The following is a 26,809-nucleotide window of genomic DNA, read 5'->3' as shown; positions in this document are numbered from 1 at the left end:
ATCTCAAATAATGTTTCTTGCACTAAAGTACACTTGGTTTGTTGGTAATATACATAAACCAGCTTTGTGTAGCTGAGGCAGGAGTTTCAGGCCCCAGTTCACTTCCTTGACTACTGCAGCCCACTTTCCTCCAAGGCTGCCTGGGCCCCGAGATGGCCAGGGTGAGCTACACAAGGCGCCGTGTCTGGTGCCTGGAATGCAGGCGTGAGCAGGTTATTGCTAAAAATCAGAAAACTCGGTTCTGCTCAGCCCTGCGGGGCTGCTTTCAGGCTGCCCTGAGGGCAGAGGAGCCTCCCAGGAGCAGGCTCTCTCCCTCTCTTCATTCCCTGTGTTTAGTCACAAGCCTTTGGGGAGAAGGTGCGTAACAGGAAGGCTTTCCCCTCCCACCTCTTTATCGAGATGTGGTGTGGCTGTTGCTTCCTATGAGTGTTTCGCTTTCCCAAATGCGAGCAGGCCGACTTGCAGAAAGGCGGGTGCTGGGACCTGCTGGGAAGAGGCTGCAGCCCCCACGCTGCAATCCTTGTGGACTCACCGCAGGCAGCTCTGGCTGGCTCTGGCAGGGACAGGACCTTTATATGTGATAGTCCACAAGGGTGCCCTCTCTTTCCAAAACCAGTTTGTCCAGCAGTGACTGGTCCTCGTCTTGCTGATAGAAGGAAGAGCAGTGCACTGGGCCCAGAGGATCCTGGGGCCAGGATCCTGGCCCCACCTCAGCTGCCTGCCTGAGTGGCCTTGGGTGCCCCAGGCCAGCCCCTCGGAGCAGCAGCAGGGGTTTGTTGAGAAGCCAAGGGTCCTGAAGCTCCTGCAGCTCCCCTGCCTGTGGGTGGGCTTCAATCCGGTGTGCAGCACTCTGGCCCACAAAGCTGAGGCCTGTGGCAGCTGCCAGCCTCAGTCCCAGCCTGGGGCTCGGCTCTGGGATGCATGAGGCTGTGTCTGGTTGGGTGAAAGGAACTGTTCTCTCAGGATAAAAAGCATGGGGTGAAACAGGCTTCACTCTCTTCCCTACCCCGGACATTTTACATTTTACATTTTTCTTTTCTTTCTTTTTTTTTTTGGCCTTTTTCTCTGACTGTGCCAAGGAAAAGTGTTCTCTCCTAAGGCCCCAGGGAGGTGGTCAAGGCTGACACACCCTGGACCTGGCCCATGGACTCCCGGCTCATAGGAGAGGCAGATCCTTATGATCTGCTTGAGGGCTTGGAAGTTGGAGCCACTGGGAATCTTCCCTCAATGGTGTAAGGACGTCTTATGGGCTGGCTCTTGTGCAGGGAGGGGTCTGGCTCTTTGCTGGAGTCCTTCCCACCCTGTCTGGTTTCACAGAAGCCACAGAGCAGGTGATTCAGCTTGAGGTAGCCCCGCTGCCCTCCCAGATCCCCGTGAAACCCTATTCTCTCTCAGGCCCCACGGTCTCATGGGCGTATTTCTATTTTACCACTTAGCTCCTTAGATAATCAAAACTCTTGCCCCGTCTAATTCTGAACATGGAAAAAGGTCAGAAGTCAGATGCCCCAGGGACTGGTCCCAAGGCAAGCATATCTCAATGTATTTATTAATGAGCAGGAAGAGTCAAAGGAAAGGTTAAGAGGCAGAATTCCCTGAATGCACAGAATTATTTAAGTTAACTCTTCAGGAAAGAAAAAATAGACTATCTTCTATGAAATTCTATTTTTTTCTTACCCTAAGACTATTTTATCAAGGTGAAACATATTAAGACAATCAATGGTGAAGAGAACATACTTAGTCTCCTCTTTTTTTGTTGAGACAAAATTTACTAGTGAGAGTAGAGATGTAGAGATTGGGGTTTAAAGGATTAGGATTGTTGCGTCCAGAGTTGCCACCTCCTGGGAATATGTGCAGCTCCACAGTCACAGACATGATTCCAAAGAGAAGGGAAGAGTGGGAGAGTGTGCAGAGGGCTAGTACGGATATGTCCTCGGTCACCAGGTGTCCCCACCACCTCAGCTACTCTCTGATCCTTTGGCCTCCTTTCCTAGAAAGCCTGGGCTGTGGGAGGCTGCTTGAGTCTGAATCCCAGCCCCCACTAAGGATCAGCCTCGGAGTCCTGGGCAGATTGCCAAATTTCTCTTTGCCTCGGTTTCTCATCCTTTAAACAGGAACAGGAACAGGAACATACCGTCTTCACGGCATTTTGGGATGGATTTAGTGAAGTGATGTGTGTAATAGCTTAGGATAATATCTGGCTTCTGTGTGCATGTCTAATGACCACGAGCCACATGGCCCTTCATCTGTGCATATCATGACCAAATGTTAAACCAAGCTCTTGGGGACCCCTGCACACACAGAGGGAGGGCTTCACCCTGGCCTGATGAGGCCTGTCGATAGCTGGGTCTGCTGAAGGAATACCTCTTCCACTCTTATTCTTTGTGCTCTAAGCTCCCATCCACAGCACACACTGTGGGCCGAATTGGGGCATTGATAATCCTATTGTACAGCCAGGCTGCACCATGGGCACTGCTAGCTTAGATGTCACTGGCAGAATGGGAGGTGTGGGAATATCTTTAGAAGTCTGATCAGCTCAAGCACAGGCTGCAGAAGCTGAGCTACCAGAAATGCGCAGACCACTCTCGTTCTTCTGGTGCCTCTAAAGAAATGTGTTTGGGGTTCGGTCGTGAATTCAGACCCTGTGCATTGGAGATTTGCTAATTTGAGCCTGGTGGGAATCTGCAGAGCGCGTTCTGCCAAAGCTTCCACCTGCTCAGAGTAGGCACAGCAGGCTGCTCCTTGGCCACGGGGGGCCTTGTGCTGATAGTTTTGCCCCCAAACAGTGAAACTATGTTAAAAACACACTCGATCATTGACAGTACCCCCAAGTTGGACAAGGCCACTTTTCTTCTTGAATTATTTCCAAGCAATGGGTTTGTTGTCACCTGCTTCCCAATTGCAGCCCCTCTTAGGTGTCTGGGTGTGACACGCCCACAGAGTGATGGAACCTGGAGGCAGGGAGCCGCATCGCCATCTTAGCTCCAGATAAGAAATCAGGCAGGTGCACCTTGCAGCGGGACAGATGGGAGCAGGGCTAACACAGTGGCTTCATCCGCATGGGATCTGCAGGCTCCTGCACCAGAAGCTACTACATGGGAGTAGAGACGTTTGTGTCAAAATGGGAAGTTTGTGTGTTTTCTGACTGGTAAATGCCTGCTTAACATGAATCAGTGCAGCTTCCTAGTTGTTTGCACAAGGTTTGTAGAGAAAATGCAAATGATTTCATGTCACCAAACCCCACAAATCATGCCACCATATGTGTGCAGTGAGCAGGAGGCAGAGGAATTGCATGGCTGTCAGAATGCCCCGCACCACGCTGCGTCCTTTCTCCTCCTTTTATGTCCCGTAAGTCATCTTCAGATAAGATTAAAGACCCCCGTCCCCTCCTCTAGCAGCTGGATGCTGCCAGGCAGTAGTGGGGTAGTAAAGGGCACAGGAAGCAGTCGTGGTGAGGGGGGCAGGCTCAGGGTGCCCCCCTCAGAGCCAGGAGCTTGTCCTTCAGTCTCTGACCTTCCTGCACCCTCCCCACAGGCTTTTGCCCTTCCTTCTCCTCTTCCGTCTCCCTCCCACCTCCCTGCCCTCCCAGGTATTCCCAGGTCTAAGGAGCAGAACAAATGAGGGAGTGGGCAAGGGCTGGGCTTTGCTAGGATCCATCCCCAGGCTGCCTTGATGTGGCTCTCACAAAGGTGCCCTCTAGGTGGGCACATCCCTACACCGGGCGTGGCTGGGCAAGTGGCCTGGCTGGACCCCGTCCTCCCCTTGGCTAGGAAACCCCTACAGGGCTCACCTGCAAAGCCTCGCTGCACTTCTGTTGGGTGGATGTGGGCATAAGGCAGTTTCCTCTTGGATTCATCCACGGGGTTCAGGCATGAGCTTCCCAAGGATCCTGGCCTGGGTCTTCCCTACAGCACGAGGGTTCTTCTGTGCCCTTCCTTGAGCATTTATTAACTTCTTACAGTGTGCAGTGGAAGAGAAGAACACATGGTTCTTGCCATCCAGGGACTCTCCACCGAACCATACAGAGGGGCACGTGTGTGGCAGGACCCTGGCACAGTGAGGGCCTTGGGAAGCGTCTTATGGAGGGTGAAGGATGGGAGGGCAGGCAGTGGGAAGAAGAGTGGCGACTGGAGAGTGGAGGGTGGGAGGTGCGGGATGAGAGAATAGGGGCATGGAGGGTGGAGGGCTTGGTAAAGAGAGGAGCTTTGTTCCCACCAGGGGCTCAATCTGGACCTGAGCATCCCGGGAGCCACAGCCCAGGCCTGGGGTTTTATCACAGTCACACCAGCCCCATGCAACCTCTGCCCACTCCATGATTTGGGACATTTCTTGTATGTCTCACAGATGATCTATAGATAGGTAGACGGGTAGGTTGATTAACTTTTTTACTTAAAAATAGAATATGTAATTATTTTCACTTCAATTAATATTCTTCTGTAACAATACTTTCATGGCAGAGAGTATTTTATCATATAGATATTTTATCATTTATATCACCAGCCTTTGATTATGAAGTTAATTTTTATACTACAAAATACATATTCTAACATATTCAAAAATAAATTGTTAACATTAAATGTATCCCTGGATATGCTGGTAACCAGCCTGTTCTCATTTCAAGATCCTTGTCTTAACTATATCTGCAAAGTCCATTTTTTCAAACACAGTTATAGGGTAGACAGTTTTGTTTGTTTGTTTGTTTGGAGGAAGACACAGTCAACCCACCATGGTGAGTCTGTGGCCAGCATCCTGGACTACAGAAGGAAGCAGAGGGCCTAGGCTAGTTGCCTCATGAAGGGGGTCAGGCCTCAAGATGACCTCGATGTTGGGGCAGAGGGGAAGGGGGACATTTTGGGGCTGGCGGCTGCTGGAGCGTGAGCACTCCACGGGGAAAGTGAGACGTGAGGAAATCCTGAGCAGGGCTGTTCTGTAATTGCATTTCTGAGTGCTGAAGACTGAAGGAAGTTTGGTGCCTCTTTCAGGTATGTTTGTCAGGGGAGGTGGAAGAAATATGTTCAGAAATGTCACCAGGGTTTGGGCAGCAGCATTATGAGCAAGCAGGGACCCAGGAACCCTGCGTCCACTGGGTCTGTCTAGGCAGCAGTGCTACCCAGAACCTGAGGGCCAGACCAGTGAGGGCTGCACCAGGCAGCAGGCAGTGACTGTGCGGGGAGCCTCAGGCTGGCAGAGGGACAGGGCGCTGGGAAGCGGGCTCCATGGAGCTCACTGTCCCTCAGCCAACATGGGCTGCTCCGTGCACACATGGGCTGGGCCCCAGAAAGGCTGGAGAGCTGCTTCAGAGGAAGGGATTCCTGAGGGCCGGGGAACATGCATTTCTAAACATAAAGATGCTTATGAAGATACATAGCCAAAGTGGACCTGAACGCCACATGCGAGGCCAGGGGGCTCCTGGCTCCAGGCCTGTAGCTGCCCTGGAAGGAAAACAGTGAGTGCGTGGAGGCCAGGGAGTCCCAGGACTCGGAGGGTACAAACCAGGTAGGCAGAGGCACAGGCCAAACAGGCGAGGGGCTCTCTGCAGCTGCCCTTTTCCCTGCCTGACTCCATGTGGGGGTCCCTGTCTCTCAATTATGAACACAGGTACACATTGTTTAAACAAACAGGCCACAAACTACTCATCTGCCTTGGTGAAGGCTTGGGGGGAGCGATGTGCACTAAGCACCCGCTCTGCACCAGCTACTGGGTGGCTCTCTTCACACGTGTGGTCCTTCGACAGTTGCAGAAAGTTGGCACAGTGGATGCGAATTCACACGACAGGGTGCCCCGACCTGAACCTCCATCTGTCCTCCGTGGAGTATTTGCTCTGCTATTGATAAGTGGGTTCTTCTAAGATTTTTAAATAACGTGGGGAAATGCTTATGCTGTGATACTGGGTGAAAAATAAGATTTAAGGTTACACATAGTACAGGCTGCATTAAAGCTATTTATTAGAAAATGCAATTTAATATAAAATGTAATACTGTATTACAAGATGCAATATATTATTCATACTACACACACACACACACACACACGTATACACGTTAGAGAGAGAGAGAAGTGAGGAGAAAAAATGATTGTACAGAGGTCACTGAAAGGTTAGCACTGCTTCTCCCTGAGGGGTTCTGACTCATAAAGCTCCGCAGTATTTTCCAGATATGCTACGGTAACACACTCATAACAAAAATAACAATAGTAACAGCCTTTATCAGACAAGCGTGCTCCTGCCTGCCCGGGCGGCCTGCGGGCCCAGTGTACCTCGCTCTCTCTTTCACTGGGAGCCTCACTTCCCGTCACTTGATTCCATGAGTGGCCTCTCCTCTTCCCACTCTGTGCTTGCCTTGGGCGATCCCACCCACATCTTTGATCACAATCACTACAGACAGCTGCCACTCTCGATTTTTGTGTTAATTTCAGTTCTGTGACTCCATCCAAGACCTTGCTCCTGAACTCCTGGCTGAAGTTTTCAATTGTGAAGAGGATAAGTCTTTCCAGGTGACCTTGGAGCCCTCCAGGTCAGCACGTCTTCGCCAACCTCTTGGCCCACGGTGCATCCCAGAGGGCTCCTCATCTCTGAGCACAGACTTTCCAGGCTCTCCCCAGTCTCACAGAACAGGGGGAGCCACTCTCACACCCTCCTCCTCCTCACCCTGCACTGAGTCAGGTGTCACACTGCTGATTCCTTCTCTGGGTCCTCGCTGGCACGGCTTTCATTCAGGGCCTCATCATCGCGCAGCTGGTGAGTGTTCAGAAAGGAGTTGGTCTGATTGGCAATTGCTTTGGAAAGAAGTTCTGGCAGCTTGGGCGGTGGGCGGTGCAGGGAACCTCCCAGGTGATATGCAGGGCCTTGACCTCCCTCCTGTTTCCCTGGTGTTTACTTTAACTCTGCAGGGCTGGAAGGAAATGTTTTCATCTCTCCCATTTTGGGATTCTATTAGGTTTTACTTAGAAAAACAAAATAAAATAACTTCCAAAAAGAAAAAAATATTCTATGGGCTTCAAAATCTTATTCCACTGATGTCTCTGAAACCTTCCACATGATTTTTTCCTGAAAGGTAATAAACAATCGGGAACTCATTAGCACATGTAGGTAATTCACACGTTTTCCCTGCTGCGGATCTCCTCTTCCTAGGTGATATCCTGTCTCAGCTTAGCAGGAAATTTCTGCTGGTTTTGCCCAAATAACATGGAAAGACTTAAGGTTGTTTTTATTGGATAGGAGAGCTGGAGACCAGACTGTACCTAAGATGCTTTATAAAGCAAATTTCTCACTGATGTTTACAGGGAAACAAAGGGCGAGTTTATGGGGTGCCCGCCACCTGTCTGCCCAGGGCTGACCTCTGGGGGCACTCACAGGGAGGGAGACGTGCCTGCCAGCACACATCTCTCTGGCAGAGAGTCCCAGCTCAAAGCTAGACATTCACCTGGCTTCTGGTCCCCAGGAAGAAGGTGGCATCCTGCTTGTTTGTGTGACAGCTGTCTTCTTTGCGTCTTCTTTGCATCTTCTTTGCCTTCGCTCTTTCAACCATCCTCAAGATGTACAAATGACATTTGCAGAACTGGTTCATGGAGGCAGTCCTTCTAAACAATCATTGAAATGAGTGTATCTATGAGGGGGCTTCTCCTATCCATGAGGGTGTAGAAGGTTCCCGGGTTAAACGGGATGAGAGGCAAACCTTGAAAAGAATCTGACAGAAATGAGAGCCAGGAGGAGGGGGAGAAGCCCTGTGCTGGGTCCTTGGCCCTAGCAACGATTAGTGGAAATGGCTGTGCCTGCATCGTGGAGGGCTGTTTTCCCATAATTTAGCACACAGAATGGTACAGAAAAGGGCTCCCAAGCATTGTCATACAAAAGGAGAGTCAAGCTTGTGGCAGGAAATAGCAAGAGTTTAGGCCGCTTTGTGGTCTAAACTGTCAAGAGCTGCTTTCGACTTTCCAGCTCTTCTTCAGAGCCAAGTAGTGGCTCAAGGGGTCCTGAGCTCAGAGCATCAGGAAGCCCGGAGGGGCGCTGGCAAAAACGGACTTCAGCAGAACCCTTTCTAGGACAGTGGGGATGGGGCTGGGATTCCCCAAAGGAGTGCTACAGCTCCCACAGACTGTGGCTAACCCTGCCTTCCCAGGAACCTGGGGGCCACACACGCGAAACCCTGCTTTTGCAGAGAACAGCATGCAAGCCAGGCACCAGCACCCCTGGCCTTCTGTCTCTGCCTCTAAGTAGAAGGGAGGAGAATCTCCTGTTCAAAAGGGACCACGCGGTGGGGGAGGTGGGGGGTGGCAGGGGCATGTGAGCCTGCCTGGAGACGCCTCCCCAATATCCTGATCTGGCTCTGACCATTAAACTAACACATTTATAACACATGTGCACATACTAATATATGCACATAAATTAAGGGTGTAAGTGAATAGTAACAGCCTTCTAATGTGCAGAGCTTTCTGATTTTAGGTGAATAAAAAAAAATGCCAGTACTTTTGCATCAAAGAGAGAGATAAACTTGCTAATTGAAAACTGGTTTTCCGTGGAGGAAAATATGGAGGCGCCAGCTATGTAAATCAGCATATGCCCAGATCTAAAAGAAATCATGCCAGGCCAAGAGGAAATTAAGCAAATCAGGATAATGAGGAAACAACCCTAGACGCAAATTAAAAGCACTCGGGTGCTTTAGGCCATCTCAGGAGGTTGGCAGTGGACGGGTGGGAGGTGATGCGAACACGGGTTTGGAGTACCAGGCGTGTCAGTGCCGCTGGGTGGGTGGGTGCCTGCTCTCCCACCCAGCTCAGGGAGGGTTTTTCATGCAAGTTCTTAAATGCATGGATCATAATGCTGCCTTTTGCATCCAGAAAGACCCTTCAAATGCCTCTAACAACACTGGTCTCGCGCTGGCATTAGCTGTGCTTGGGTTTCCTGGGTTTAGCGACCTAAGGGGTTTACAGCGCACGGAAGTCTCTGCCCAGCTGTCAGCGCGCGTCGCCAGGGGCTGCACTGAAGCTGTGGCCCGGGATGGGGAGGAGGCTGGCGGCCTCCGAAGCAGGGTCTACAGCGGGGGAGGGCTAGCGCCGTCTGGCGGTGGCTGCGCGTGGCCAGTGCGGACCCAGGCTCGGTTCGGCCGGCGCTGCCTGCGTGTGGTCCGGGCGGAGCGAGGATCCTCGGAGCCCGGTTCCGTCCTGGGTCCCAGGAAGCTCGGCGTGCAGCGTCAGAGGCCGCGTGTGCTGGGGGAGGGAGGAGTACAGACTGTGCCTGGGGGCATCCAGGACGAATTCACAGAGGGGTGGTCCTGCCCCACCCAGGGGGTGTCGTGGGAAAAGGCCCTGGGGCCACCTGCCTGGTGCCTTGGAGGGCGTAGGGCAGGAGCCGCCGAGGCCCGCGGGCCACTGTGGGGCGCGGAACTTTAGACCAGGCACCCGCGGCTCAACTTCCGGGCCAGGGGACCCGCGGGGCCCTTACGAACGTGTTTGGCCCATTTGTGCAACAGAAATCCGCCCGCGCCTAGCAGCGTCCGGGGCCGCCTGCGCCGGATCCGCAGCCCAGTACCCTCCTGGCCCCGCGCCCTAGACTCCGAGGAGGCCAGGTAGAGAGCGGCCCGCGCAGTCCCCGTCTGCGCCCTCAGCCCCGCGCTGGGCAGCGGGACAGGTCTGGCTCCGGCGCCGCCACCTCGGCTTCCGCTTGCCCTTGAGTGCGGAGCCCGGAGCCTCCCTCGTGGTGTGCTGGGTCCCAGAGGGCCAAAGGCCACCAGGGGGCCGGAATCGGCGGGAGCCCAGCCGGGCGCGCCCTCGGCCCTCTCCCACCCACGTCCTCCGCGGCCGCCCGGGTCCAGGGGCGCAGTGGGGAGGAGACCCCGGCCAGGGCCAGGGAGCGCGAGGGCGGGGCGGGGTCCGGCGGGGAGGGGCGCGGGCGGGCGGGGACCGGGTCCGGGGGCGGTGGCGGCGCGGGCGGGAGGAGGAGGAGCTTCCCGCACGGGGCAGGGGCGGAGCGAGCGGCCGCGCCGCGGAGCCAAGTGAGTTCGCTCCGGAGCCGCGCCGCCGCCCGCCCAGCATCTCGGGCGCCCGCCGCCCCCGCCGCCGCCGTCAGCGCGGGGATGTAGGATGCAGGCGGGCGCCAGGTTCCAGCGGCGGCGGCGGCAGCTGCAGCAGCAGCAGCCTCTCCTCTGGCCGATGGACGCAGAGCCGCCGCCGCCGCCGCCGCCCTGGGTCTGGATGGTGCCGGGCTCGGCCGGGCTGCTCCGGCTCAGCGCGGGGGTCGTGGTTCCCCCGGTGCTGCTCGCGTCGGCCCCGCCGCCCGCGGCCCCGCTGCTCCCCGGTCTCCCCGGCTGGCCGGCCCCGAGCGAGCCGGTGCTCCCGCTGCTGCCGCTGCCCTCTGCGCCAGACTCCGCCGCCGCCGCCGCCGCGCACCCCTTCCCCGCGCTCCACGGGCAGGTAACGTGTCCCCGTCCCGCCTCGGCCCGGGTCGCCGGCTCCCCGGCTCCTGGGCGCGCCCTGCCCGGCCCGGCTCTGGCCTCCGGCTCGCGCGCCCTCCTCCCCGGCGGTCCTCGCCGCCCCAAACCGTCAGGACGCAGCCCGGCAGCCGTGCCTCGGCGAGAAAGTTCATGCTTGGACGCCCGGTTGTCCACCTCCGCAGCTTTGGCAGGTGCCTCCGGGTGTCTGGACGGAGCCGTGGAGGGACCCGCCGCCCAGGCCCGCGTGGGGACCGCAGGGAACTCGCGCCACGCCGGGGGTCACTGTCCACCGCGAGGTGCTGAAGTGGCTCCGTGACCGCCGCGGGCCGTGGCTGACGTCGCGGAGAAGTTAGGACTTTCACGGTCTCTGCGAGACTTGAAAGCAAGCTGGAAATCGATAGCTGTTTCAGCTGTTTCAGATTCTAATTTGGTTTGGGTTTTTCCCCCTTTCATTTGAAAATAGACTCAGGGCAATGCTTAAGAGAATTCCAACCGATGGAAGTGGCCGGGAAATCCTGCCTTCGGTACTGAGAGACGTTACCGGAGATTCCCCTGCCCCAGGCCTGCCGGAGTCCACCACATTCGCTAATGCCACACTGCACTTTAGAACTAGAGTTTGGCTTTTAAGACATGGAATTAAAAAGAAAAAGTGACTGAACCTTTGATAAATGGTGCAGCAGAGCTAGGCGGGCTGGTTTGGGCAAGATTCATCGTCAGCTAACTATGCAGATGCATTTAAATCAGGGAATAGCGTGCATTTTATTCCAAGGATTGACCTCATTAGCATAGTCAAATTGGTGTTATGTTAGAATACACCATTTGATTAATTTAATTCCAATATTATCTTGTGAGCTTTTCTAAAAGATGTTGTTAAACTCCTGCTAAATTGTTCTTTAGACTTAATGATACATCACATATGCAGCACTGGATATTGTATTTTTATGTGTGATGCAGTTTATTTTGGATTTTATTCAATAAACGGTAGTTTTTGCCGTATTTTGGAGAGGTGTTATATCAGAGTGCTGCCACTAGAGGTATATAATGTCAAGGAACTACATTTTTTAAATTGTTTTAAAAAACTGCATTTTTTCACTTGTATAAATTTAAAAGAAAATTTAAAAAACCTTAGCATTAATCTTTTAAATATTTCTGTGCTACCCAGCTTCTGTAAAGTAAGAATATGTACAACCAGAAGAACATTTTCACGTAACAGGAACGTCACAAATGCTTTTACGATTTTAAAACAATAGGTACTGAAACGTTCCATGTCATTGAGCAATGCATTTTATTAGTGCCTTATGAGGTCTCAGTTATTTTAATTAGAGAGACGGTGCCCTGAATTACCAGCCCCTTTCCATGACTGATGTTTTATTCTGTGCATTGAGATCTTCAACTTATAAGATGCTTAGATTTTTTTTTTTCTTTTGCCATAGAATCTATTTGTATTGGTGAACCTTTTATTGGTGAAACTTGGAATCTTAACTTCCTAGATATTTTCATTTTGAAAGTATTAGTTATTTGTAAAACGACAAAAGTAATTAATACAAAATGCAATGCTGAAAGGAATACTATAAAATATAGCCCTAAGCCTGCCTATAAAAATAATTTAAGAATTAGAAAAGGAATACCCAGCATTTCTCTTCTTCATGGTGGTTTCTCATTATCTCAGAGCAGAAACCCATTTCTTACTGCGTGCTTGTGGTTTTGTGCTTAGAAGTTCTTTTTCAGTATTGAAGGATGCAATGTTGGTAATGCTTTGTGATGATTCAGATATGAAAACTTCTATAATTTTTTCTTTGATTGGTACATATAGTTTTTCTCGAGGAAATTTATCTGATAATCAAATACATACATTTTGAAATTCCCTTTTCAAAGCAGTTATTCCAGCATGTTTTGGCATGAAGTCGAGTGGATGGATTCAGGCTAATGCAGCTGTCTTTTCTTGCTTGGCTTGCAGTGGCTGTTTGGTGGCCATTCTCCGTCCCTAGGACTGCCCCCCTCTTCCACAGTGGAGCTGGTGCCCGTCTTCCCACATCTCTGCCCTTCTGCTCTTGCAACCCCTATTGGGAAAAGTTGGATAGACAAAAGGATTCCTAACTGTAAGGTAAAAACGCAAGTGATTTAATTGGATAAGGGGCTTTTAATGATTAAGTTGTCGAACATCGACATAACAACAAAAATACCCATGTATTTTCTTGTTGCCATAAATTGGCCATCTAGGTATAGAAATAAATCATTTCAGGATTAGATTGATCTGTTCAAGAATATCAGCTGGTGGGGGGCATTTTGTTTTAGTTCAGGATGTTTGGATTCCACAGGGCAATGTAAAATTTCCAATTTTTGAATCAGAGTCTTTTTTAAAATTTTTTTGTTTTTAAATTTGTAACCATTGATCAAAAATCTAGACTTGAACATTACACAATACCAGTTGAAGTTTTAAAAGTCAGTTTTTCTTCATATGATGCTTTAAGTTTTCATCTTTCTAATGGTTTGTTTTGGCTTTTGGGTTCAAATTTACTGACTACATTTTGTTCACAAGGAAACTAAAGAAGTAAATTATTGACTTGTCGTACAGCTTAGTCATTATCTCATTGGGGTGATTCTTCAATCAGTGAACTGAACTGCTGGGCTGAAGTGACCAAGTCAATAGTTGAAGGCCGGCACAGAAGACATTAGCTAGATGGTGATTGGTATCGAAGCCCTGTGGAACTTCTTTAAGTTTTAGAATGATGGTTTTATAGAGTCCCCAATAATAGAATGTTCAATGTTGGATCAACGTAAGGCAACACAAATATTTTCATGGTCATGTTCAGCTTTTATCATGCACCTTGCCTTCAGTGTTATGCTTGCATTATTTTTCGACAGATCTTTTTTAATAATTCCTTTGCTCTGGACTCAACGTGGATATATCCTGAGGAGTCAAGATTTTTCCATGGGCATGAAAAGCCTCATTTGCTGGCAAATCAAGTAGCTGTGTCTCTGTCCAGGCCGGCTCCTGCCTCCAGGCCGCTCCCCACGGTGGTGTTAGCACCTCACCCCATCCCAGGTTGGTGCCCAAATAACATTGACGATGTGTGTTTCATTTTTGCTTCAATCATAAATTAGTTTTAGATATGAAAACCATACTCATCATTTTAATGAAACAATTATCTTGGTAAAATATAATTTCTTTTCACAAGCATGAAGCTTTTTTAAAAAAACTAGTCTTGGATAGCTTATCCACTATTTTTTTCTGGGGTGGGTGGATATGAGATCTGATGTTGAAGACGTGGCTGAAGGGGTTTTCACAGAATTGTATTTGCAGTGCTCTATTTTTAGGATTGGACCAGGTTTCCTGCTGATAGCTCTTAATAGGGGCACTAATTGATCAGTCTACTCTTTAAAAAATGTTGCCTCTCTGTGGCGACGTGCAAGGAATAATGTTTGCTGGTCTGTAGGACGCAGGAACGTGTGTGATCTCTGAATTTTGCCTTCACGTTGTGGGTGATAGTGAGATGGACTATAAAATGCCCTCTTTGAAAGATGGATTTTGTTCTATCTTTGGAGTCTAGTGACCTGAAAGAACATTTGTCCTGGAACAGACTCCCATGAAACAATGCCTGGATGAAAGATTGTATAATAAACCTATATAGTAACAGGGGAATATAATCATCTTATGAATTTTTAAATTGATTTTTAAAATCACCTTAACATGTGGATCATTTTATAAAAGCAAATGCTGCCCGTGCCAAAATTGTCGTGCAACACCTTCCATTATGGAATATTTTATGGCTTCAGAATTACATTACCTTCTTGTAATTTCCTACCTACCAAGCTTGTCTCAATATGTGTCTCTAAAATTTAGTAATAAGATGTTCTTGTGAAGAATGCAGTGCTGATTTAAGAGATATATTTATTTTGTTCTCTGTTTGCCTACACATTTATTCCAATTTGCTATGAATCTTGTTTAGTAATAAGTCAGGAAGAACAACTAAACTATTTGTGTTTCTCATAGGCCTAAATGATTTCTGACTGCAACTTGTCCCTGTAATTATGCATTAGGGATTAATTGAAAGCTGAGTGAGCATGGTACATGCACACATTTATAAACATTTTACACTGAGATGATCATGTTTCCTATTTAGTTTAATGATGATAAAAGATGATTCAGTGGCATGTGTTACATGAGGATGACATGACTTTGGAGGGTTCTTTTGGTATATGAAAAGGTAATATTTTAATTTCCTAATGCATTGGCAATAACTGTCATGAAAATAACCAGCAAATGTAGTTTAAAAAATGGTGAAATCAGCTCACCTGTTCCTACAAAGTCTTTATGTGAACTTTCCTTCTCTCAGTTCACCCCTGAGTATAATATAGACATTTTCCACCGTGCCTTCACCTTCTTCTTAGGAAATTCGTATATAAATGTGCTAAATATCTTTTAGTTGGAGAAGCTTATGGCCACCTCTCATAGATTTTCCATCTTATGGACATCGTTTACTTACTATTGTGTGGCAAATATGCAGTAGTTCATTAGAAACATATTTGTATTGATTTTACCTTCTTTGATTTTTGGATGTATCTATTTTTTAAATTTTTACAAATTATTTTTATAATTTTTTGTGGGTACATAGTAGGTGTATATATTTGTGGGGTACGTGAGATGTTTTGACACAGGCATGCAATGTGAGATAAGCACATCATGGAGAATGGGGTATCCATTAATGGAACTATTTTTAAGAACAAAATAAAATAATATTTCTTATAAACATGATAAATAGCAGAATAACCTTTCATTCTAACCTAGTCTGCTATTCAACAAAGCTTAGATTTTTCTCTTCTCTGCCCTTTTTTTTAATTTACGGATCATATATGAATATAACACCTACAATTTTAATTATGTTTGGGGGAGAAATGTACCTGACACCAAAGGTAATTTAATAATAATCAAATGTATTTGTTTTGAGATGGTAATTTCTGAGTTGCTTCATGAAAACTTTACTTTTTTGATAAATTTCAGAATTCTTTGAATTTACCCAACTTTGGAATGCACATATTGAATGTCTCTTAGGCCAAAGAAAGCATCTAAGGGGTTATTTATGTGTTACTAACTGCTTAACAGAGAACTGGGATAAGAACGGGGACAAGTGAAGGTCGTAGGTAGGGTAAGCTCCAAGTAAGTTAAAAATTCAGGTAAATCGTTTTAATTTTACTGCAGTTAATGAGAAAATAGAACCTTATTAAGACACTCACACGTAAATGTTCATATATGCTGTAATTACTAAAAATTACTATTGTTTTCATATCCTATTATGAATTGATACATTTATATATTATAATTTGTATCACAAATATATATTATAAAAGTACGCATTTACAAATATATGCATGTACTACATATAAAATATATAATGTATAAATCTATTATATAATAGTTATATTACAAAGATCAATCTTGTTATAAAGTTTTATATTCAGAAATAAGTGGCCTTAGAATCAGATATATTTTATCGATCCCCTTCAAGTTAATCAGTGAAGCAGAAATAGAGCTCCCAAAGAGCTGGAAGAGTGAATCAAACTCACTCATTTTAAACAGGTCTAGTGAGCTAAGCTTATTTTCCTTTCTTGGAGAGGTAGTAATTTTTCTGTAATGATCATTCTTTAAGTACTTTTAAAATTTGCACTGTTGTTTTAGGGATAATAGCAATTTATACTATGAACTCAAATGATGTAACCCAGAAGGCAGGTTTGTTTCAATGAACTGGATCGTTTGTTGAGCTAAGTTGGAATCTCTCTGGTAGAGATGGGGGTGAGACTAATACCGAACCACCCCTCACTTACTGTTGATTAAGAATGAACTGCATGGCACAGAGTCTCAGATAATATAAAAGCACAATTTGGATGAATTTGGAAAAGCTATCTAAACTTTAATAATCATTATAAAGGACCCCATTTTTATATATACTGCAGTCATTCGTGACCAGGAGGATGATGGTCGCCTGTTATCACGCTCTGTTGTAAACAAGCCTGTTGGCCATTTTTGAGCCTCCCAAAGGGCCAGCCTCCTCATGCCATCACCTCGGGGACTAGCCTGTCAACATATGACCTGGGGGAGAAATGCAAGTGGCGCATGCTCTCTGCAGGTGTTTGAGGAGAACCTTAGTGGGGGATCCTCAGGGAAGGCCTCTGTGGCCGATGCCACCTTGAGGCAGGAAGAGTCGAATGAATTCCAAATTAAGGACATAGAATGTCCAAAGACACAAAATCAAGGGGCGCATTTTGTAATCAGGCAATTCCAAGTAGCCAAGTGTGGGCTGCCGGAGGAGACGTGGCAGGGATGGGCTCTGGGGCCTCTTCAAACAAGACCCATGACATGAGACCTGTGGGGTGAGTCAGTCCCCTGGATCCTCACGGACTGTTGGGGGACTTTACATCATTCTTCCACTCAGGATTCTTGGCTCCTCCAGGAAAGTGTGAACTTGTTCTCAGGAAGCAGAGGAGCCACAGAAGAGGCAGGGCCTTCTCACAGACAAATACATCCAAGCATGCAAATAATTACACCTGCACTGGAAACTAAGGTCTCCAATTAATAATTTTGCAGCTTTCAAAGAAATTCTTCCTGATCATTGTGAATGGGTTGAATGGAGAAATTACCTAGGACCCATTGATTCCCAGACCTCAGAAGCTGATTCAGGGCTGGACAGGCAGGGAGAGGCCACCTGCCCCACAGTCACCGCCTCTTCCTCAGCAGTGCCTGTGCATCAGCTGCCACATCTCTGTCAACACCTCCCCACTCCCTGCAGTCCTGTCAGTCCCTCTTCTTCCCAGGAAGAAGGGGCTCACCTTGCATCTTAGGACATGTGGTTCATCACAGGCAGACGTGGAGAAGGGTCTGGGGGGTAAGAGTACCCTCCAAGGAGTCTCTGTTTTCTACTTCTGAAAATAAGAGCTTCGGAGTCCTTCAAGCCGTTCAGGAATTAAAGAACTTATATCAAGAATATCAAGCAGTGGGAGGAGAAAGTAGTTAATTCAGCTTCTGTCCAGCGAAGGCAAATGAAATAGAAGGATCTTGCTGGAAACTAGAGATTTATGTAAAAGTTGTCCATGTCCCGTTGCCTACCAGCTTAAGATCAAAGAGCCTGATTCTACCAACAGACACCATGATGGGCAAAACAAACCAAACCACAACAAACCACTGGCTGTACCTCTCTTCATTCAAAGATGATGAAGAGAGTGACAGGGAGAGAAAGTGGAAGATGAGGGCATCTGGAGTATTCTGCTTCATCAGAGATTCATTTTCTCAAAAGCTCCAGAAGAGAAACATATCTGAGAAATGGATTTTGCACAGGAATTAGTAACCATTTTAGGCAAAACAACTTTTGCCTATCTTAATAGGTAAAAGAAAATAGAACATAGAAAAGCAGTAAAAGATAAACTCGAAAGAGAGTTGGCCAATGTGAAAAGACAGTTTGAGGAAATGAGAAAAGAATGCGAGGAAACTTTTGAAAACTAGCAACTAAAATCATTGAAGAGAAGAACGAATTATGCATCTGCTGATAGAAGACAACATAGAAAGATTCTTAAGCATAAATAGATGTGACTGTAAAAATCAGATCGTAACAGTGGGAGAAGGTGATATCTGTGTAAAATAGAAAGCAAACAACAAACCTATATTGCTTTGACCTCCTTAAAAACACAGGTTTCATGAATGGAAGAAAATTTTTGCAATCTTTCCATCTGACAAGGGGCTAATATCCGGAATCTACAAAGAACTTAAACAAATCTGCAAGAAATAAACAACCCCATTACAAAGTGGGTGAAGGATATGAACAGACACTTCTCAAAAGAAGACATTTATGCAGCCAACAAACATATAAAAAAAGCTCATCATCACTGGTCATTAGAGAAATGCAAATCAAAACCACACTGAGATACCATCTCATGCCAGTTAGAATGGCGATCATTAAAAAGTCAGGAAATAACAGATGGTGGAAAGGATGTGGAGAAATAGGAACACTTTTACACTGTTAGTGGGAGTGTAAATTAGTTCAACCATTGTGGAAGACAGTATGGTGATTCCTCAAGGATCTAGAACCAGAAATACCAGTTGAACCAGCAATCCCATTACTGGGTGTATACCCAGAGGATTATAAATCATTCTACTATAAAGACACATGCACACGTATGTTTACTGCAGCACTGTTCATGATAGCAAAGACTTGGAACCAACCCAAATGCCCATCAGCGATAGACTGGAAAAAGAAAATGTGGCACATATACACAGTGGAATACTATGCAGCCATAAAAAAGGATGAGTTCATGTCCTTTGCAGAGACATGGATGAAGCTGGAAACCATTATTCTCAGCAAACTAACCCAAGAATAGAAAACCAAACACCACATATTCTCACTCATAAGTGGTCATTGAACAATGAGAACACATGGACACAGGGAGGGGAACATCACACACCAGGGCCTGTTGCGGGGTGGGGGGCTAGGAGAGGGATAGCATTAGGAGAAATGCCTGATGTAGATGACGGGTTGATGGGTACAGCAAACCACCATGGTGCATGTATACCTATATAACAAACCTGCAAGTTCTGCACATGTATCCCAGAACTTAAAGTATAATAATAAAAAAAAAAAATTGAAAAAAAAAAAGAACTGGGAGGGCCTGGAAATAAAAGATCTAGCTATGTTAATAGAGATTCTTTACAGATGCAAATTTTCCCCCACCAAAGATGGCTTGCAGGGCCGTTTCAAGGTATGGCAAAGAAACATGTTTTGGGGAAAATATTTTGGTTTTTTTTCCTTGTCTCATAATGTTATACCAGAGTCAGGTTGGAAAATAAGTCAATATATGTAAGGTTAAATAAAACCCATCTGATGAGAAAAAGAAAAAATATATCTCTCCCCTTTCAAAAAAAAAAAACAAACAAATTTCAGCAGAAGTAGTAAATGGGGCAAAGCAAGCCATATATCCTGCTCACCATATCCTGGAGGCATTTTATGAATGTTGGAGGCACTACTTAAAAGAACACAGAAGTTGACACAGCTTCAGGCCATTCTGCAGTACTAGACAAGCTTGGTTCATGGGGAAAAGTTTAGAGAATTATGAGGAAAGCGTCTTGTGATTGAAGCAATTTATGCCTCGCAAGAAAGTCATACAAATGCATTAGTATGGAAAAGACGTTCTTAAAAAAGCGATCAATTGAATTTACCACACCTAATGTTTTCACCTCAAATTCTCTAAAATTAATGTTGCTGCTGCTCTGTCTACATCTTGTATTTTATTCTTCTTATCAACTTTTCCTTATTTTTGTTGTAAGCTCGGGTCAATTATTTAAATGTACAATGTCTGCCTTTGCTTTTTGAAAACGAAGTTTAGCATATTTATATTTGATTTACTATGTGTATATTTATCTGTAATTATTACATTTGGCTTTTTTATTTTCTTTTGTTATTTTGATTTATTCTGTTTTTATTTTTGTGGGTGACATTCACATTTTATTTCATTTTGTTTACTTTTGTTTTATATGGTTATTTCGAATGTGTTCACACTGATCCTATTTTCTCAAGCACTTATCAGTATGATTTTTTTTAAAAAGCAGACGAGGTTACGTTTTCTCAGTTTTCAAATCATTGAAACACAATTACTTTAGAATTCTTCTATGAAATATGAGACATTTGGAAAAAGTTTATTTTATCAAATTTCATTTTTTCTTTTAATTTTCTCAGGTAAGTGATAAACACAGCTAAAACAAGAACTAACAATGGAGATGTCATTTTCAAAATATCTGTAATTATCAACAATTTCTGTTAATCCTTTAGGATATATGTGAATATTTGTTAATTTGGTTGCAGGAATGAGTGAAAAATTTAAAGCAGTATTTTTATTTACAGGAGTTTTTTATGATAATTATAATCTGGATACATAAATTATGTCAGTAAAATTGAGGAGGTGAGAAAGAAGGATCATGAGAGTATAAAGCCTTTAAAAATCCTTCACGTTTGTTAAAAGCAGAAGGAGTAAGAAACCCCCAGTCTTGAAGACTAAATGAACAAAGTGACCTAGGACTGAAATTGACAAGGATTTCTTCCCACTAACCAGTTGCAAGTGCTGAGTAAAAAGCAATAACACCCTATCACTGGTGGAAGGAGAGGGACATATAGGAATCCTTTTCTGTGGTGCAGGGATGTAAGGCTGGCTGAAAGCTGGGTAAGGGTGCAAATACTGAAAAAGATTTTCATACATGCCAGAATTTGTCTTAATCAAAATACATTTTTAAAGGATTTGAAGCTTGTGGTGCATTGAAGGCAACCATGACAACAAAATCCAAATCCAGGTCCACCCCCTGAATACACTGACAAAATTGCATTCACTAACAGCTTGACATAAGAAGGGGTGTGCCCATTCCTAGGAGTAAACCGTATTTATCTCATTCATTGTTCTATTTATGATGCCTAGCACTTAATAAATAAAGTTACAAGACACACAAACCAAGCAAGAAGTGATAAACTATTGACAGGATACAAAATAATCAACAGAATCAGACCCTACGATGACACAGATGTAAGAATTATCAGATAGTTCTATGATTGACCATGATTAGCATGTTAAATTAACTCATGGAAAGGAGAGCAACATGAATGAACAGAAGGAGAATTTCATCAGTGATATAAAAATATAAGAAAGTCAAATTAAAATATCAGAAAAAATGAAACCTGGCATAATGAAAAATTACTTTGATGAACTCCTGCATAGATGTGATACAGCCAAGACTTAGTGAAATTAACGATAGATCAACAGACCTGTAACAAAACGAGAAAGCAACTGAAAACATGGAACGCCCTTTTCCAGGGCCAAGAGAGAATATCAAATGGTTTAACTTATGTATAATTGAAGTCTGAAAAGGGCAAGGAGAGAATACATAGAAGATAGAATATTTGAAGACATAATGAACAAAGGAAATAAAAATGGACATTATGAAACTATAAATCCAAGAAGTTCAGCAAACCGTAAGACTAATAAATAGCAAAAACAAGAAAAAGCTGAAATTGAAAACTAGATGAATCACATTTAAACTTCTGATTCAAAGAACTTTATACCAAACAGAAACAATTATTGAAAGCTAAGTGGAATAAAGATTTTTAACAAGCAAACAAAAGCTGAGAAGAATTCATTCTCTGTAGATTTGCCATTCATGAAATTACAAAGAAGCTTATCAGGAGTAATATACTAGCATAGAGAAAGTTACCTCTACACAAAAGAAGAGTGCTAGAGATGGAATACGTTAAGGTAAAATATATATTTTTCTGTTTTTAATTGTTTTAAAAGATAACTGACAGCATAAAGAGCAAAAGATAGTTATATAATGTGTAAAATTATACACAAAATAAAAATGTGTGTCAAAAATTTCACAAAGAATGTAAGGAAGGAATTGGAAGTGTGGAACTGCAAGGCTATTGTACTATACATTATGTGCTATAGTATTATTTGAAGGTGCCAAGTTAAAGACATACTTTATACCTTTTGAAGATATAAAAGTATGTCTTTAAATTCACCATCCATTCAGACTAAAAACAAAACTATAAAAAACACTGCCTATAAATGAACTAGGAATTAAAGGGGACTTCCTCAAATTGACGGAGGACATCTAAGGAAGATCTACAGCTAACGTTGTACTTAATAGTGGAAGGATAATGTTTTCCCTCTAAGATGAAGATATACTTTACCTTCGAAAGATATATCTTCAAAAGATATAAAGCAGTAGAGCAGCACACACTTAAAACTGTAAAAAGAGTTATAACTAGTAAAATAATTTTGGAGATTAAAATGATATGATAATAAACAACCCAAAAGCAGACAAAACAAGAAAGCAAAGGATCAAAGTAAAGTTGGAACAAATATTTTTAAAACTATAAAATGGTAGATTTAAATATAAAGATCTAACCTCCCTAATGAATAGACAGAAGTTTTCAGGTTTTCAGTTCCAAATATACGATGTCTATAAAAAACTCACTTTTTATAAGAAGACAGAGTGAGCATAAAAGCAAAAGTCTGGAAAAGATATAAGATGTAAATATAAATCAAAAGAAAGCTGAAGTGACTGTATTAATATTTGACAAATTAGATTTCAGAACAAAAAGTATTACTAGGGATAAAAATTTCTAATAAAATCTAATCAAATACATTTAATCTAATAAAACCTAATAATTTAATATAATAAAAGAAATTCACAATTCAAAACACAGAAACTGATAGAACAGAACAAAAAAATAGACAATCGTGTTTACAGTTGGAGATTTCAGCATCTCTTAGTGATTGATGTAGCATGGAAGCTCATCCGTGAATATCAGTGAGAATTTAGAGAACTTGCATAATACTGTCCAACAACTTGACCCGATTGACATGTATAGAACAGTCTACTTTACAGTAACAGGGCATATATTTTTATCTGCACAGGAAACATTCATCCATACCATATTATAGGCTATAAAACAAGTCAAAAATTTTAAATAATTAAAAGTAGGGCTGGACGCCATGGCTCATGCCTCTAATCCCAGCACTTTGGGAGGCCGAGGTGGGCAGATCACCTGAGGTCAGGAGTTCGGGACCAGCCTGGCCAACATGGCAAAACCCTGTCTCTACTAAAAATACAAAAATTAGCCGGGCATGGTGGCATGTGCCTGTAGTACCTGCTACTTGGGAGGCTGAGGTAGGAGAATCACTGGAAACCAGGAGGTGGAGGTTGCACTTAGCCGAGATCATGCCACTGTACTCCAGCCTGGGCAACAGAGTGAGACTCTGTCTGAAAAAAAAAAGTTTACACAATTTATTTTCCGACCACAACAAAATTAAGTTAGAAATCAGTAACAAAGATATCCGGAAAACCTCCAAATGTTTGAAAATAGAACAGAATGCTTCTAAGTAATGCATAGGTCAAATAAAAAGTGACAGTGGAAATAAGAAAATATTTTGAATAGAATGAAAATGAAAATAAAAGAAAATCAAAATCGATATCACAAAAGTCTTGTGGGACATAGCTTAGATGGACATTTAATAGCATTAAAACGCCTATATTAAAAAAAAACAAGAAATACCTCAAATTAATGATCTAAGCTTAACCTTAAGAAACTAGAAAATGGAGAATTAATTAAATCTAAGGATATAGTAAAAACAGCAGAAATTAAAAAATTAAAAAACAGAAGAATATAAGGAAAATCAATGAAAACAAAACTTCATTTTTTAGGAAGAGCAATAGAATTTATAAACCCCTGGCTATAAAAAATTAGAGGAAAGATGACACAGATTACTGATGTCAGGAATTAAAAAAAAGACATTATTATGGATCTTAACACTAACCATGCAATAGGAAAATATAAACTATAATCATAAATGCAACAGTTTAGATGAAATAAGTTATTTGAAATAGAAATAGAAAACATAAATAGAAATAGGAATAGAAAACATGAATAACTCTGTATCTGATAAAAACAGTAAATTTCTGATTTAACTCTTCCAACAGGAAAACATTCAATCCCTGATTGGTGAGGTCTACCAAATATTTAAGGAAGAAATAATACACAAATTAAAATAAACTTGTTCAGAAAATAAAATGAAATAATATTCCCTAAGTAATTTTTTTCTAAGGTAGCCATTACCCTTACACAAAAACCAAATGGTTATTATAGAGAGAAAATAGCAGACCAATACAATTTTTGAACATACATGCAAAGAAGGCTCAAGATAACATTAACAAATCAAATCCAGCCATATTTAAAGTTGATAATATATTTGACCAAGAGAGTTTTTTATTTTTTATTTTTTTGAAATCCAATGCTTGTTCAACATTAGAAAATCCATCAATGCTGTTTATCAAAAGACAAAGAAGGGAAGTAATAAGTTTATTTCAATAGATTCAGAAAATGCATTTGTCAAATTCACCATCCATTCAGATTAAAAACAAAACAATACAAAAAACCATGTGTAACTCAACTAAGAATTAAAGGGGACTTCCGCAAACTGACAAAGGACATCTAAGGAAGATCTACCACTAACGTCAAACTGAATAGTGGAAGGATAATGTTTTCCCTCTAAGATGAAAAACAAGGCAAGGATTTGTGACGGGAGCCCTAGTTATGCAACAAGGCAAAAAGTAAAAAGAAAAGAAAAACATACAAACTGGGAAGGAAGACACAAAACTGTCTCTATGTGCAGACAAATGACGATATAGACTATCTCAAAGAGTCTACGAAAAGCTACTAATACGAATAAGGAAGTTTAGCAAGGTTGCAGGATGCAAGGTCAATGTACAAAATTCAATTGTACCCCTGTATTACTGGTAATAAACAATTGGAAGTTAAAATAAAATACAAGTACCTTTAAAATTGCACCAAAATCGTGAAGTACTTAGGGATTAACCTAACAAAATATGTGAAAATCATGAAACATTAATGAAAGAAATCAAATAAGACATTAATAAATGGAGGGATAGACTGGAAGGCTCAATAATGTTAAGATTTCACTTCTGCCCAGATTAAGCTACATGTTTAATGCAACCCTAAACAAAATCCCAGTTTCATGTAAATTGACAAGCCCATGCAATAATTAATATGGACAGGCAAAGGAAGTGGAATCACCACAATAGTTCTGACGAAGAAAACGAGTGTGGAGGACACAGGCATAGCTGATCTAAATGCTGATGACAAATCACCAGGAACTAAGGCTTTGTGCAATTGGCAAAAGCATAAGAATAAAGACCAATAGAACATCGTAGTAGACCATCCAAAAGTAGACACGTGCACGTATGGCCAGTTGATTTTTTTACAAAGGTACAAAGAAAAATCAATAAAGAAAAGACCATCTTGTCAACAAATGATTTTGGAACAGTGAACATCTGTCTGTCTTCAAAATAAGCAAACAATCCTTGATGAATACATTTTACTATATATAAAAATGAACTCAAAATAGATGGTTGATCGAGTCATGAAACCAAAAACTAAATTCTGAAGAAAACATTGAAGAAAAATGTTGTGACCTTGGATTGGACAAATATTTTTAATACATGACACCAAAAGCATGAAGCACATTAGAAAATGCATTGATGACTTGAACTTCATCAAAATTTAAAAAAAGCTGTTGGTCTTTGAAATCACTTTTCATAAAATAAAATAACAGAAAAAAGCCACACAGTGGGAAAAATAATCACAAAACATGTCTGATAAAGAACAGAGCATACAAAGAACCTTCAAAACTTAGTCATAAGAAAAAGAAATCCAACAGAAATGGACAAAATATATGACCAGACACATCACCAACAAAGAAAGATGGATTGCCAATAAGCACAGGAAATAGGGAGGTATTTGTAAAAGTCTACAAAATTGTAGCTAGAGAGCAGGAATAAGTTCTAGAGGTCGTTACCACTGTAGGGTGACTACAGATGACAACAATGTAATATATACATTCAAATAGCTAGAAGGAGGGTTATTGGAATATTGAATGTTTCCAACCGCAAAGAAATGGTAGATGTTCGAGATGATGGATATGCTCATTGTCCTGATCTGGTCACTAGACTTCATATGGCTCAAATTATCACTATATACCCCAGGAATATGTATTGTTATTTTATGTGAGTTTAAAGAAAATTAAATACAATTTTTAAAAATGTTCAACATCATATTTCATTAGCAAAATGCAAGTTGAATCCATGATCGGAGTCGCTACATACTTATTAGAATGGCAATCATGAAAACAAAACAAAGACAGAACCTGGCAATACCACGTGGTGGTGAAGACGTGGCACAGCTGAAGTTTTCATAACTTGCTGGTGGGAATGCAACACGGAACAGTCACTTTGAAAGTCAGTTGAGCAGGTTGTTATTAACACTCTTATCCTAGTTCCCAGTAATCTCACTCTTACGTATTTGTCCTAGAAACATAAAAAGATGCCCATAGCAACCTGCACACAGACGTTTGTAGTAGCTTTATTCCTAAGCGATGTTGGCTGGTGAATGGGTAAACAAACTTGGTTAGATCCAAATAATGGACTGTGACACAGAAATAACAAGGAACACACTTCTTACATGTGCAATGATGTGAGTGGATCCCAAAAGCATTATGCCAGTGAAGGCATTCAGGATCATTTATGTCATATATTATTCCACTTTTGTGACATTCTAGGCAAAGCAAAACTATAAGAACAAAAAATACCACAGTGATTTCCAGGAGGTGGGGGTGGGACAAGGGTTTTGACAACAACAGGTCAGAGGGCAGGTTTGGGGATGGTGGACGTTTATCTGGCCTCAGTGGTTTCATAAGTGTATACATTTATTAAAAGCAGAGGACTGTACACAATGTAAATAGCACCTGAGTGCATCCAACTTAGAAAAAAATGGCTTAAA

General features: G+C 43.2%; 1 protein-coding gene across 1 annotated transcript in view; it reads left to right on the top strand.

Annotated features, from left to right (window-relative positions):
- Positions 1-9,951: 9,951 nt before the first annotated feature.
- TCERG1L (transcription elongation regulator 1 like) overlaps positions 9,952-26,809 on the top strand; it is a 218,398-nt gene continuing 201,540 nt past the window's right edge. The window contains exons 1-3 of the mRNA XM_004050284.5: positions 9,952-10,404; positions 12,382-12,528; positions 13,290-13,470. Of these exons, the coding sequence (XP_004050332.5) occupies positions 10,075-10,404; positions 12,382-12,528; positions 13,290-13,470 (658 nt within the window). The 5' untranslated portion in view covers positions 9,952-10,074. The remainder of the gene's footprint in view (positions 10,405-12,381; positions 12,529-13,289; positions 13,471-26,809) is intronic.

Source organism: Gorilla gorilla, chromosome 8 (assembly GCF_029281585.2).
Source record: "Gorilla gorilla gorilla isolate KB3781 chromosome 8, NHGRI_mGorGor1-v2.1_pri, whole genome shotgun sequence".
Taxonomy (NCBI): domain Eukaryota; kingdom Metazoa; phylum Chordata; class Mammalia; order Primates; family Hominidae; genus Gorilla; species Gorilla gorilla.
This window is presented reverse-complemented; position numbering and strand designations above follow the sequence as displayed.